This window comes from Dermacentor variabilis, chromosome 3 (assembly GCF_050947875.1).
Source record: "Dermacentor variabilis isolate Ectoservices chromosome 3, ASM5094787v1, whole genome shotgun sequence".
In the NCBI taxonomy this organism is placed as follows: Eukaryota; Metazoa; Arthropoda; class Arachnida; order Ixodida; family Ixodidae; genus Dermacentor; species Dermacentor variabilis.
In genome coordinates this window covers 170,509,114-170,524,234 of record NC_134570.1, presented here as the reverse complement: position 1 = coordinate 170,524,234, position 15,121 = coordinate 170,509,114, and the positions used below count along the sequence as shown (strand labels likewise).

General features: G+C 48.5%; 1 protein-coding gene across 1 annotated transcript; it reads right to left on the bottom strand.

Annotated features, from left to right (window-relative positions):
* Positions 1-485: 485 nt before the first annotated feature.
* Positions 486-14,848, bottom strand: LOC142574896 (2-Hydroxyacid oxidase 2-like). Its single transcript, XM_075683893.1, has 4 exons — positions 14,840-14,848; positions 14,558-14,716; positions 12,963-13,032; positions 486-1,013 (listed from the first exon to the last, which is right to left on the bottom strand). The coding sequence occupies exons 1-4, from the start codon at positions 14,846-14,848 to the stop codon at positions 946-948; spliced, it is 306 nt and encodes a 101-aa protein (XP_075540008.1). The 3' UTR covers positions 486-945.
* Between the last annotated feature and the right edge of the window lie 273 nt (positions 14,849-15,121).

The following is a 15,121-nucleotide window of genomic DNA, read 5'->3' as shown; positions in this document are numbered from 1 at the left end:
TTAGAAACAAATGCACACATGGTCCGCCCGCTAATGAAAGTTCGAAATTCGGGTAAACAAACACAAACGTCCAGACGAGAATTCCATTCAGGTACGGGATCAAAGGTAGCAAGCGCACCACGTACTTGAGCAGCCTCGTCTGGAAAGATAGACCTTGTCGAGCGAGCTGGCTCGGCATGTCTGTCGATCATTCGGCTTCTCCATAATAAATGAAGTCCTAATAGCATGAACAAATCATATGGTGTATTACTGGCTGGCTTTTTGAAAGGAAAGAACCGGATACCATAAAATGTGAGAGGGCCACAGTCGGTTCATCGTACGCGCCCTTTAAAGCGGGGTTTTATATGCATGAAGAAGTAGACGCAGCGCAAGGCGTGCGTGATTCTCTCCGGAGGAGGGAAAGAGTGTGGTCGCGTGTTCGCTCGCCTCGGCGCCCGCCGTTTCCCGCCAGTTCAGGCCCGCCAGTAATATGGGGAGGCCGCGTTTCGTTCGTTCTGCCGTAAAGCAGGCTGCTTTGAAGGAACGGCACCGGGACCGGGCCCGTGAACGTGCTCGTGCTCGCCTGACGAATCCAGGACTTCGGCAAGGTGAAGTCGAAGCGCAACGACAACGCTGGGTTAATCAAAAGGTTTCGGCTGCCATCGCCGAAGCACGATAGCTAAAAAAACTAACCAGCCTCTCCCCAAGGTTGGACAAGCTTCGGATGCACTCCTGTTCCCGGTAGGGGAGGGCTTTTCATTTTTTTTGCCATCCGAGCAAGAGAAAGATTTCAAATAAGGAACAGTTGTCGTATACGAGTTATTGAAGGAGTTGAAATAGTGAGGGCATTCACAGGGATCCCAATTTCATTCGCAGAGGATGTGGCTATGGTGGGCTTGGAACTTCCACGGCCCTGTGGCATAAAACCACATCCTGGCATTTCTTCTGTAAGAATGGCAATCAGTCTCACAGTCTCGAGTAGTATTCTTGACGGACGACTAGGTCTGGTGTCAATTCTTTCAGGGAAGAACAACCTGCAATTAAAAAAGAAGTTTGGCAGCGTGTTAAACTCTCTGTAACACTTCAAGGCGAAAGCCTGCTGCACACTTGGTAATGCCTCAGAGGGACTAACGACTGGCCAGAAGGTGTTGTGAGACGTTGATGAAAATGAAAGGTTCATGATTTATAGTGACAGAACCCAGCACGCTCTTCGCGTTTGAAATAGCAATTATAGTTTTAAAGTGGCAGTTTAACCAGTCAGTTAAGAGGCCTGGCGGTGAAATCTTGGTGTATCGGATGTAGTCTATGAGATCACTATACGTAAGTCGGCTGTTATTATGTACGACATAATTATTGCTTAAAATTGCAGTTTCTATATTGTTAGACACTTGCGCTTTAGTCTCTGCTTTTGAAATCAAAAGCTCAAGCATGGCTACGGCACCCGCTGAACTGCACATGTGCGAAAGCATCGTTTCGTTTTCGATCCGATTGATTTTCTTTTGACTGGTTAAATACCAAAGAAGTTGAACAGGAAACCACGAAAATACGTACATATTATCGCGGAAACACTTTCACACTTCGGAAAACACGAATCTTAGGAAGATCGACTTCATAAACGAAAGAATACTTTCTCACAGTTACGGCCGGCCTTGTCGTCTGCCTTCCACTAATGCTAGCGTAAAATGGCTATTGCGCGCACCTATCACCGTTTCCAGCATGCTTCCAGTGAATGACTATCCTCATTGCAGGCCGAAAAATTCTGATAAAGAATGTTCGACGGTGTTTTCCGCGTTACCACTCCATGATCAGACACTCCGACCGCTAAGCTTTCCATTGCATTAAAAAGAAGGTGCCATGAAAATTTGTTGTCTGTCTCTTTAAGTTATTCACTCGGGGACCACACTTCTTGAAAGACACAACAAGCCTCAGTGTGAAATACACATGTGGCGCTTTTAGGTCGACCTCCTCAACGACACATGGGAGCGCTTAATGGACTACCTAAAGGTGCAGCATGCTTGTTGCCAGTAAATTCTACAAATGTGCAACACAAGCCGAACACAATTACGTTGCATCATCTGAGTAACGAAAAGTAGTACTCGCGGTCGAACGCCTTGCTCTCGCTGCTTCGCGCGTCGGACTTCGCTTCTCGCTTGGCGAGCATCTACGGTCGTAACGTACTTGCGAGGCCTACCGCGGAATACGCTAGGGTCTGGGCGAACGTCCTTCATTGCTGGCTCTCTCGCTTCACAATCGAGTGCCGGCACAGCCGCCGCCGCCGCCGCCACCGCGTGACGTAAGCGACTCGACACCTGTTTTTCTGTCTGCGCGAGCCGCTCGTTCGATCTCCACACGCCCCTCGTTCGGAGAAGGTCACGTGGGCTTTTTACCACTTCTTGCGCCTGCCGTGTTTTCCTCGAGGTCACCGTGCAATGAACCACTTAATGCTTTCACCTTAATAAAACATTACCCGGTGGCATTGCACGTTCTATTTCATGCCGTGGTTTAATAACGCACGCCGGAGTGAGGGGCTCTTGCCAAACGATTTCTATGTGACATTGTTTTTTTTATTGCAGTATCGCATTCTGCCTCGGGCAGACAACTTCCTAATGAACAATAGCCAGTGTGACCATATAGCTTAATTAACACGGCAGTGGCTATCGAAACTTCACTGAATCGCCTAAGTTTAGCCGATTTATAGACTGAAGTATAGTTGTAGCTTCAGAGAAATCTTTAGCTGTAGTTCAGTTCTACTTCGCGATTGCTTAGGAAACATTAATGAAACAGGTCTCTAAAGATAAAGCGAATCCTACGGCGCAGAGGGAGAGGATTCTGTTACTTATGTGCTACTTAGCCTATACTTTGTTTTCAGCAATATGGTAATTTTTAACGAAATAACGCACAAAATAAAAAAAATTCCCTACGTCTGCCCTAACAGATGAAACGAATTGGCGTGTTTGTAGAGTGCACCTTATGTCCCCACGAGAAATATGAAGGAGTAGATGGCAGCGTAGCTCTGAACGAAATTATAATTAAATTTACCACAGAGAGAGCTTCGCACCAAGCGCAGCAATGTCCAGCCATGCAGAACACTTGCCCGCGATGGGCGTAACTGGCCGCCAGATTAATGTTTTGTACCACGAGTCTCATGGGCCGCAGACGCGCGCTCCTCACGGCCTTCACAAGCAGCTTTCTCTTAGTTGTTTTTGTTCCTGCCGGCTTGGAATAACTGTCCACTGTATGCTTTATGCTGCCACTTTATTTTTCAGGGCTGCAATCCCAGATCTTGCTGATCCCGGCGCAGTATATCATATTACGGTAGAGCATTACGGTAGCCGAGGAGGCCCTCAAGGCGGTGTGCTTAGCCCGGCTATTTTCAATCTCACACTCAGTGGATTTGTTGACAACCTGCCAAGCGCCATACGACTTTCCATCTATGCGGACGACATCTGCATTTGGACATTAGGTGTAACACGACTGCAGCTTCGCGCTCGGATTCAAAAGGCAGTCAGTATGACATCTTGCTACCTTAGTGAACAAGGACTTCAAATTTTATGCGGGGAGTGCGCAATGGTAGCATTCATGAGGAAGCGAATGTCTGCTTACGGCGTATCTATTAACGCACAACTTATACCATACAGCAGAAGTCACAGGTTCTTGGGAGTCGTAATTGACAGAGACCTGTCTTGGACATCCCACGTGAATTACGTGAAAAAGCGGCTGACTGCTATCTGTGACCTGTTCAGGTTTCTTGCAGGAAAAAAGTTGGGGAGTATCTACACACGATTAGCTACAGCTGTACATAGCGTTGTTCGTTGGATTCCTGCGGTACAACCTGCCTGCAATATCCAACACCTGCAAGACTAACCTGCGTACGATTCAGAGTATTCAAGCCCAAGCCCTTAAAGGGAAGCTGAAAGGTTTTCCAGAAAAAATGAGTGAACATCTGTACATAATGGTTTTCAACTCTCCGAATTCAAATATCGTATCAAAATTGAGCGAAAGAAAGCGCAAATATATTTTATTTCGACGAAAAGTGCAGCAGCGGACACGCCCAGCTCGCGCGTCTCGTTTCCGCCTGTGATTGGTCGGGCGCCTCGTGACGTCAACTCTAGTAACCGACCGCTGCCGCTACAAATGAAGCGCGCTGCCAGGTAGTTTGGTGCTGTTTTTCTGAGACGGTAATAGAAAATTTACAGAGACTGCGTTTTTCTGAGGAGTTCGGCGTTACTCCCTACATGTACGAGCCGATTGCGAAGAGCCGGCCTCTTGAACAAGCAAACGATGCTGGTGCGAGCAGTGTTTTCGACGCGAACGAAAGCAAAGCCTTGGCATCTCCTCGTGTTGGAAATGCTCTTTGGTGAGTATGTTTCTTGCAACGCGATCTAGTGATCTCGCCGATCTTTCGCCGATCTAGTGAGCTCGTTTCCGGTCAAACAACTGTAGTGTTGTGTTCCTGCATGCCTCCTCGTGGAACGTAAGCGGGGATACTATCATCGGCATTTGTGCGCTGTCCAAAGCTGTCGGCAATCTACAAAGACGGTTTAAACGCGTGAAAAGCTTCCCGATTCATGCAGTACGTGTAGTGACCTTCATCTGTTGACTACCACGTTGACTACCACTCACGTTGATTACCACTCACGTTGACTACCACGCACGTTGACTACCACTCTACATACACGCAGACGCACCAACAAAGGAATGCAGGGTCGATCGAAGCAGATCACGGTGGCACGCACGCAGAAATAAGCGCGGTCAGGCACGGTCGCGGACGCTGCGAAGGAACGAAACACTAGAGTTGACGTCACAAAACCGCGGTTTCCGGTCTCCGCTCGCATCGTCAGCGTCAGCAGCAGCGCGCGGCATTCGACGGGGGGCGGAGCTACAGCGCAATTTCAACTAACGATTACGTCGCTCCTAATTGAAAAAAACCCCAAATTTTACCTACATGGTTTATAAGGTTCCCTCATCCGTATATGAGCGTCTTATTGAATTCGACAGACTCTTCAGCTTCCCTTTAAGCTACGTCTTGACTTACCACGCAGTGCATCAACGGCTGAATCCATTGCCTTTGCGCAGGATTACCCAATCATGACGCACGTTATCGTTGAAACAATGCGTATGCATCTCAGGCATTATGCTAGGACCCCTTCCCACCACTTGGCAAGCCTCACTGCTGCAAGGCCCTGCTCGACATTTAGCGGTACTGTTAGTGCGCATCCTGCGTCGTTTACCTCAGGTTACGCACCTGCGGACAAGCCAGTGTTTCCTCCGTGGTGTTTCAGCCGTCCACAAGTACATATGATTCCAGGACTACAGAAGAAGACAGACCTACCGACCCCTTCTCCAAAACAGCTGAGCTCACTTAATTTGCACGAAAGGTACAGCAACCACGTGCACATCTATACTGATGCATCGACTAAGTCGTGCAGTCCTGCTGGTGCGGTGGTTATACCAACGCGAGGAATGACACTGCGGTTCAAGACATCGCATGTCACGACCTCAACGGTGGCAGAACTAACGGCCCTGCGTCGAGCACTGGAAGTCATTGATTCTGAAAGACCTAGAAAATGGGCTATGTTCTGTGATTAAAAACCGGCATTACAGTACACGCAGTCAGTTCTCCGACACGGATGTCGTGACCAATTGACATACGAATTCGTTAAACTTTACCATCACGTCCAACAAAAAGGTCACGAGGTCGTTTTTCAATGGGTACCTGGCCATTGTGGAATCAGTGGCAATGATTCCACCGATAACACTGCTCGCACAGCACATCAAGAAGAGCACAGCGTTCCAATTCCGCTTTCAAGGACAGACGCCGCAAGGCAGCTTCGACACCTGGCACGCAGTCTCTCACGGACCTAGGGGAACTCGCCAAACTTAAAACTTACACGACTGCATAGATTAAACCCCTCCCTGCAACTCCGACCTCTACTCGGACTTCCTCGACGGAAAGCTACGCTTCTCTGTTGCCTATGGTTAGGAGTTGCCTTCACAAAGGCATACTCTACATTAATTGGAATGACTGACAGCGCAGCATGCGAGGTCTTTGGCACTAAAGAAAATAACGACCACCTGCTCTGCCACTGTCCACTATATGCCCCAGAAAGACAAGAACTTGCCAAAGCTTTCTAAAAACTGGACAATCGGCCGCTTTCTGTGCAGGTGCTGCTGGAACACCGCCCCCATCGATCGTCGCCCCATACAGCGGTGAAGGCGCTTTTGTGCTTCTTAAGGACGACGGCCTTTTGCTACCATCTGTGACTATTATTGAAATTTTTGTAAGACCACACGCGTCAGCGAACTCGCCGCAATTTCCTTCTTTCCTTCTCTCTCCTCTCTCTCCCTAACATCTTTGTTTCCCCTTTCCCATTCCCCCGGGTGTAGGGTAGCCAACCGAACGTTATTCTGGTTAACCTCCCTGCCTTCTGCTTTTCTCTTTCCCTCTTCACAGCCATAGTTGCCATGCCATGGAATTTTAGAATATATGCACTACTGACTCCTTCCTTAGGGTTATTTTACCTTTTACAATCTACTGGCTGAGCTATCCGTCGGCGCCGGCAAAAGATTATTAGAAAAGTTGTGGTTTATAGTAGCCAAGTCTATAACAGCATCGAAAGCTATGGGGACAGGTATTAGATAGTGCACGGCGCAATATTGCACTTTTAACACTTTAGCAATGTTGCCAATGCTCAAGTCATGTGCTAATTATCGACCGCTGCCTCTTAAAATATCTCGCAGTCCTACTCGCCATGGCAATTGGTTTAGGCTGAGTTTTCAATTGGGCTTTTGAAGAACAGTGTTGCTGCTTAGCTATTATTTGGAAGCAGAGACCACACGACCTAGCTGGGCACATTCTCTCACTAGGAAACACTCCCCCCAGCACAAACTTGGGGTGGTTTACCATGCACATTTCATGCATGAGGACGAAGAAATGACAACACTAGAACGACCCTGATGCCATAAAGATGACTGTATGGTGACGACGCAATGAGAAATTCGGACTGACGATGACGGCCTCACGCCAATACCGTGACCACACTGGAATCGCTAAGGGAAACAGACGACAATGAAACGCTCACGACAGCATGATGACGACGGAATAACCGTGACGACGTGACAACGGTGACATGACGAACATGAGATGGCGATGCTGAAGTGCAGACGGTCGTACCACGATGACGGTGCGACGACATTGGGCCGTATAACGTAAAATTATTCCAATCTCCTGACGTCAAATTTGCGTAACCGCGGACGCAAGCATCCGGCGGTCACCCGCAGGGTTTTCTGAACAAACCAATCAAATGCTCCCCTCGTTCATAGGAGGTCACTTTTGTTGGCTTGAAAAACGAATAACATTGACTGCACTGAGCTGCTTGTCTTATCTAATTGGCTCACAAGAGGCGAGGAGCATGCTCAAGTGGAGAGGGATTCGATGGGGCCGAGACACTGCACTGTATATCGATAACCGGATGAAGAGGGGGGTGCCCGCGTCTGCGATTGGCCCACTTTTTCTTACTTAGGTTGCGGTGGCTCGTCAACAATTGCGGCGGCATGCAACAGAAGCTTAAGAATGACGCTAAAACGGATCCTCAACAAAGAAGAGTTGGCAGAACGAGGTCGTAAACCTGCCGAAAGTTCTCGAAAACGTTATACGGCCACACAAAAAGCTTTATTAAACGCAAATAAATCCATGCTCTCCGGCCGGGGCGAGTAGCCAGTGCCGGAGCGATAGGCGGCAGTCATCTTTTATTCCTTTCGGAATGGGGCAGCCTGCGGCTATTCAGAAGAAAATTAAGTTTTGTTCGGCATATTAATGCATCTTTAACACGTACGCGTCACTTTAACGCGGTAAGTTATTGCGGTTTTGTGACTTCGCGGGAGAGGCAGGTGATGTGGGTGTAGCCCGAAAACTTTTGACTAATAGCCGAGGGCTAATGGCAAAAAGGCGTCAAAACATAAATAACCATTTCTGTTTTGTCCGGTAAAATTACGCATAATCAGTGTGTATGCGTCATATCAGATGGGTAGCTATCGCGGATTTCATGACGTGGCGTGACAGACAGGTGACGGGGGGGTAGTCCAAAAAAGTGTTTGACCAATCTCGGGGACTGATTGCAGAATTGGAATAGAAAAGTTTGGAATAGTTTTACGTTATAGCGCCTATTGTGATGACGACATCGAATGACGCCAGTAGTGGGACGACGATGACGTGGCGATAGGATGATGCAGCTGAAATGAAGAGGCGGGCGTAGCGATGTGATGCCGGAGCAAGGTTGACGGCGATGACACGACCACAATGGAAGGACGATGCTAAGAATAATATAATGGAATGACAACAACAAAAGAACAATTGTACGGGAAGGCTCGAATGACAACTGCTGTATGACGAAGGCTGCGTGTCGACAATGGAATGGCGAGCATTTGATGAAAAACGTGAAGTTATGACAACGGTATGGTGACTAGGAATTACGATGAAAGCATGAAGGCCATGGTAGCACAATTGTAAGCGGACAGTGTAATAACCAGTTCCTGCTGAAATAACTATTACTACTGCTGCTGCCGCTGCTTTCGCCGCCGCCGCCCCCATCAGCAAGCAGCAAGCAGCAGCACTATCACTACCAGCGGGAAAGTCGTAAGAAAGATGCAAAGAAACCTTCGCTTTAAAACGCCTCTGCGCATCGACCTCGTTCTGCCTGTCACGAACGTTATATTATTGGCAGTGTGTGCACCACATTAACCTCGTAAGGACACAACGACTTCACAACCGCATTGATCACCAGCTCTTAAAGCTGTGGCGGCGCCGCCACGACACTTGTTCCTCTGGCAATCCCCCTCTCCTTCGCCGCCCTAAATGTTTGACGGCCATTAGGGACCGCTCGCTAAGACATGCCGCCACAAATTGTTATCACAGGGAGTGCCTGTCATGGGAAATGTGCAAGTGTGCATGAAAGAGGAGAAACAATACGCCAGACTAGTCAGTCGCAATAAAGAAGTATTTTTACAGGACGGTTGTTTTATACCGAACTGTGTATTGTACTGCGCGAAATGTACAGCGCAAGGTGCGGTAAAAGAGGAGAGACACGAGAAGAAAGCAGAGATCAGGAAATCTATATGGTTATTTGTGGGCAGCTGGTGCGTGAATTTCAGGCCTTTGAATTTTTGATGAACGCTTGCTGAAGGCACTCAAAATCTCGCTCAGGGCATGCTGCAAATTGATATTAGCTTTTGTCTTATCCATCACAAGCAAATCGTCTTCAACGTGTTTGAAAGAGCCCACAATGTTCCGATTCACCAGGCAATGTTGCTAGCGTGTTTCAAACACGGCCAGAAATATGTCATTTCCGTCATCAACCACAAAGGCAAGTTCCAGGTGCAGGAAGCTGGTATTTTTTATCGGCTCTTCCATCGTAACTGTGCTAAGCGACGTATTGCGGCAACCTTTGGTAGACGCACTTAACGTTAGCGGGTCAATTCTAACGTTGTGCGCTCTTTCATATAAATTGATTGTTTGCTTGTGATGGGCAAGATGAAACCTGATGGCAGTTTGCAGGATGCAATGAACGAGGTTTTGAGTGCGTTCAACAAGCCTTCAATAAGCCGGAAATTCACGTACACGCTGTCCACAAATGACTATATACTTTTCTTGCGCCTCTTTCCTCTCGCGTCTCTTTTTCTTTTCCCGCAACATGCGTGTTACGTTGGCGTGGCCGCCATGAACGCCACGCCGGGCACGCTGGGCACGCCGGAACGGCGGCCTGAAGAAATGGGCACGGAGACACAGACGGGAACCGATGCAGAGAACATTTGTTGGCGTGCGGCGCCTTAAATAGGCTCCGCATCACTACATCAGCGTCCCCTGAGGTTGAGCACAATTTTGTTTTCGAAACCGAAACCACCAGTATACAATCATCCCCCCTCACTGCCTCAGACCACGTCTGCGTCTCCGTGCCTCTCTGAACGCCATCCCGGCGTGCCCAACGAGCCCGGCGTGGCGTTCATAGTGCCCACGCCGACGGAACAGTTTGGCGACGAGGATCCAAGCACATCGAGCCTACCTGCATACGTTGACGTCGCCGCCACGACTGCTGCGTCGGAACACAAAAAAAGCGTTCCTGCACAACGCGCTGGGGGTGGAAGGCGTCAGCGTCTACTACAACATCGTCGAGACGGAGACTGAGGCCGACGAAGGGACAGGCGACGCGGGGGCACTTGACATGAAGCGGCGCTTCTGTTGCTCGATAAGCTGTTTTCTACTGAAGAAGATACATTTTGCAGCCGCACCCATTTTAAGCGCAGATTACTAAGTCCGGCGCGGGCGACTACAGAGTTCATCCAGGACGTGCAGCGGCTCACCAAACCCTTCAAGTTTGGCGCTGCCACCGACCTCATGGTCCAAGATCAAATTCTTTGCGGCTTGCAGTCACATCAACTTCGCTGCCGGTTCATTCAATTCTGCGAGTACTTCACTGTCAAAATTTCATTGCAGATTGCGCAAGAAGAAGAACGTACCGATAAAATAACGGAGAAGCTCGGCGTTCTACAAGTAAAGGCCGGCATCGCCATTCCGTATGTCTCCTCGCGTCATCATCATACAATCGTCTTTATGGGATCAGGGTCGTTCTAGCGTCGTCGTTGCTTCGTCCTCATTCATGACATGTGCTTGGTAAACCATCCCAAGTTTATACGGGGGGAGGTGTTTCACAGTGAGAATCTGTCCAGCTAGGTGGTGTGGTCTCTTCTTCCAAATAATCGCTAAGCAGCGACACTGTTCTACAAAAGCACCATTGAAAGCTTAGCCTAAACCGATTTCCATGGCATGTAGGACCCCGAGATATCTTCAAATGCATTATCCGATAATTAGCATATGACTGAAGCATTTGCAATATTGTCAAAGGGTTGAAAGAGCAATATTGCGCCGTGCACTATTTAATACCTGCCCCCATAGCTTTCGTACCTTCACAGACTCGGCTACTATAAACCACAAATGTTCTAGTAATCTTTTGCCGCCGCCCACGGATCGTACAGCCAACAGATTGTAAAAGATAAAATAACTCTAAAGAAGTCAATAGTGCATATACTCTAATATTTCATGGCATGGAAACTATGGCTGTCAGGCTATTCTCTTGAGCATATTACGGTGATACGTGAAGTAGCTCATCCTAGGCTTGGAGATAGCAATTCAATTGCCAGTCTACTGTATGGCCTTCATTGTCATAAGGATAGCTCAAATGTGCCTACATCCCAAAAAGTTTCCTATACGAGGTTGGACACGTAGAAGTACTTGGGTCTTCAATGGCTAGGTGCAAGCGTTAGCAGCTTGAGGAAATGAAACTAAGCAAACTGCAGCTGAAGATGTGCTTTCTTGTGTTCCGGCGTAGCGGTCTTGGTGGCGGCATCAACGTATGCCTGCTACACGCGTCGATATTTTAGCCAAGGAATGGCTGGTACGCATAGGCATGACAAAAAGTGTGGGGGCGGGGGATATTGCCGCGTTCATGCTGGGCAGTAGCAGGCAGGGCTGAACAGTGAGGTGAGACCCAAAGAAGACGCCGCAGTAGCGTCGGGTAGTAGAAGTGGACGATGGGGTTGCAGAAGTAGCAACCAGGAATCAGGCAGTCATAGAAAGTGCATAAATACTATTTGAAATAAGGGCAGCAGGAGTGAAAGATGCAGTGGAATATATAGTTGGCAGGCGTAACTTACAGCTGGCTCGATGTACATGGATCATTTTCGTCGCCAAAATATTACGCAATCGCGACGGAACGCGCTTCTCAGCAGGACATGGCGCATGTGCCAACGCTAGTAGCGTCCGGGCAGAATCCGGCGTCCACGGCCATCGCCCCTGGATGATGCTGACGTCTGCTGCCTGAAACCTACTCTCCCTTTCCCCCTCTATCCTCTCATCTTTCTTTCCCCGCCCCCATTCCCCATTACGCTGCGCCGTGCTCCCATACGGGCTGCAGAACTGAGCGTATTTTCCCTCTCCCAAATCACGAAGAAGAAGAAGCAGCAAAACAGTTTCTAAGGGATCTTGAAGGCATCGTAGTACGTACGGAAGGGTTTATCCTCGTCGCCAAAATGTTACGGAGTCGGCAAACTCTATGGCGTAGTCACGGACAATTATATGCGTACCTTGAAGCCGGCTCTAGAATGTCTAAGTGTTGCATGCATTCCAGTGTTTTGGTTCGCAGCAGCGCGGCACGCGAGGAGAGCGCGCGCTGCGGTTCGCAATTGGACGGACCGGCGACGACTCAGGAGGACGGGCTCCAGTGGCAGTCGTGACGGCTGCAGCCTTGGCGCCTGTTCTTGGGACGCGACCGGGTCAACGCACGAGTAGCTACCGGCCCGCTCTGGCAACCATCCTAGGTTCATCGGGATCAGGGAACGGCTCCGGCGGCTGACGGTCCGCCCCGTTGGCCGTGCCTGTGGTTCCGCCTGTGAGCCACCGCCGCAACCAGACAGCGCTGCAGATCGCGTGGCCGCTAGCAGCCCTGACGACCCTGCATGTGGGCCGGAGCCACTGGAGCTCGCCGTCAACGGGTCAATCACGATCCACGAGCCCAGAGCGGTGAGCGTCCTTCGTTTCCCTGGCGCCGGGATGCGCTAGGTTCGCCTGATGATGCGGCCGACGTCTGTCGGCATACTGCGTGGACCCCGCCGTGGTACTGCGCGTGGGTGTGTCGCCCGTCAAGAGGAACGGACACTTCAAGTCGGCGAACTCTATCACGTGGTCACGGACAATTATATGCGCAACTTGAAGCCGGCTCTAGACTTGTTTAAGTGTTGCATGCATTCCAGTGTTTCGTGCGCTTGTAAATGTAGTACGCGCCCTTATTACTGTAGACAAAGGGAACGCCGGATCGCTACGTCTTCCTCACTGTGTGCTGAGCCCCTGGGCTCACGAACCTCTATCGCAACATCGTACGGCAAAAGAGCACAGGCATGTCCAAGGCACAGCCTTATGCAAGGCTTATACCTACCAAGGAGACCCAGGGCTCTGTCGATCTCGTCTCTGAATATGCTGACCATCTTCGCCACTCCTTGCTGCCCCTGTAAAAATCGCTATTGTAACTGCAATAAAATAACGCATATGTATTTTACGCTCAATTGACTGAAAGGCCCTTGGAAAAAACCCGCAAGTACGTATAGTGTGTAAAGCTGAAAGAGTGCATGGCTTACGCCCACCTTTATCGAGACCGCATTTTCCAGCATAAGGGCCTTGTCTTGCAGAAAGTAGTTGTATTAGGCATTGAACTGGTACAAAATTGCCGTGCGGCTGGCCACTCGGGGCACTTTGCGTATATTTGCAGGCTTCTTTCACGCTTGCAAAAACGCTGTTACGTAGCACATATTGAGCAAGAGAAACCTGCATCGGGAGTTTTGCAGCGAAGCTGTATATAGCTACCCTGCGGCTATGGTGGATGTCCGTCCGTCTACGCGTCACGTCAACACTAAAGAAAATTTTGTCTCCAGTTTCTCACGAATGCTCTGAATTAACGCATATCGTCGCTTGCCGTGAGGCTTGGTTTAGCGGCCACCTGCGTCCTATACAGACTATTACCACCAGTGGGCGTTGTGTGTTGGGGTTACGTCATAGTCGCCATGGCGACCATATAATAACAAGAATAGTACTAATAATACTTATATAGAAAGATGCGTCAATTGGAAGCAAAACGCACCACCGCTTCTCTGTTCGTCCTTCTTCACAGACTGGAAGGGCTAATGAATTTTTTCGTGTCACTCTACCATTCTCTCAATGACAAGTTTGATATAATTATAATGTTTGAGAAAGTGATTAATTATTTAAGAGTAATGACGAAATAAGCGGAGTGCAAAGAAAATCTGGGTATCTCCACGTGGCGGCAAGCAACAGTAGCTTGCTTATGTTTAGCTATGTGGCATTTCAATATTTTTAACATTGGCCTACATGGGACACCCTGTATACTTGTTGACGTGTCCTTCTGTGAATATTGATTCAAGCAGGAAGCTTTGTTGTTAGCAACAGAGCCTTACCGACTTCCTGATGGTGCTGCCAGCAGTTGTCTTTGAGTCAATTTAGACCCCACTTTTATTACTATTTGAAATACGCTATGAGATATATTAGTCAGAGATGACAGAAAAGCAGAAAGCTATCTACTATTAGCAGAACACTGAAATATTAGGAGTTTGAGGTCATATTTACCACAGTACAGACAATTTAACGTGGTTCAAACTACCCTGACTCAATAATATAATTGTAGATCAAAACAAATAGAATTCGCAAGAACTGGCACGTTTGAAATTTCTTGTGTTATTTTTCTGCGGGAAATGCATTGAGACATTATGTTACTTTTAAGTTATTTTGCATAGCCTGATTAAACCATAAGTTATCACATATCGTCCGGCATGATTCTTGACGAAAGTTTGCATGAAACGAGCCTCGTATGAGCATGCACGAAATACGAATGTTGCATCGCCTTATACCGCCATAACATCAGGGGGCCCACGTCATTGTAGCTTTACGAATTTCTTTGATTGGCCGTTCTTTTGTGGCGAGCTTATGCCTTAAGAGCTTCCAGCAACATGCTTCACTCACATTGTAAGCAAGGCCCCAGATGACAGGTCGGCTGACGAAAACAGCCCGCGCTCCCATTGCTATGGCCTTCATGACGTCAGTACCCATGCGCACACCTCCGTCCATGTACACCTCGCAACGCCCGTTGACCGCTTTTATTATGTCGGGAAGAAGTTCGATCTGCATATACGTGCACAACGACTGTAGAGACATGAAAAATTCAGCAAGAGATAAGTAATGTAGCTGCCTACATCAGCTCCATACACGTGGAACAAAAAAGTAACATTCCGGGTGGCTACTAACCATGCACATCTCCACAAAGACTACCGTTGCTGCGCTTTCCAACAATGGAGATGCATCTTTATTCAAGTTAAAAAAATTTTAATACACATATGTCCAACCATATATAACTGATACGTCCCAGAAACCAGCTCCTGCATTCATCATTTCTCTGTAGCAATAAGCCGTATACATTGCAATGCAGCAAATAAGTAGCCACCGACTTCAGCACGTAAGTGTAGTAAAACGTTTCTGGATTTCTTGTGTGTGACAAACAGCCAGCAACACTGAACTGAAACCCCATCG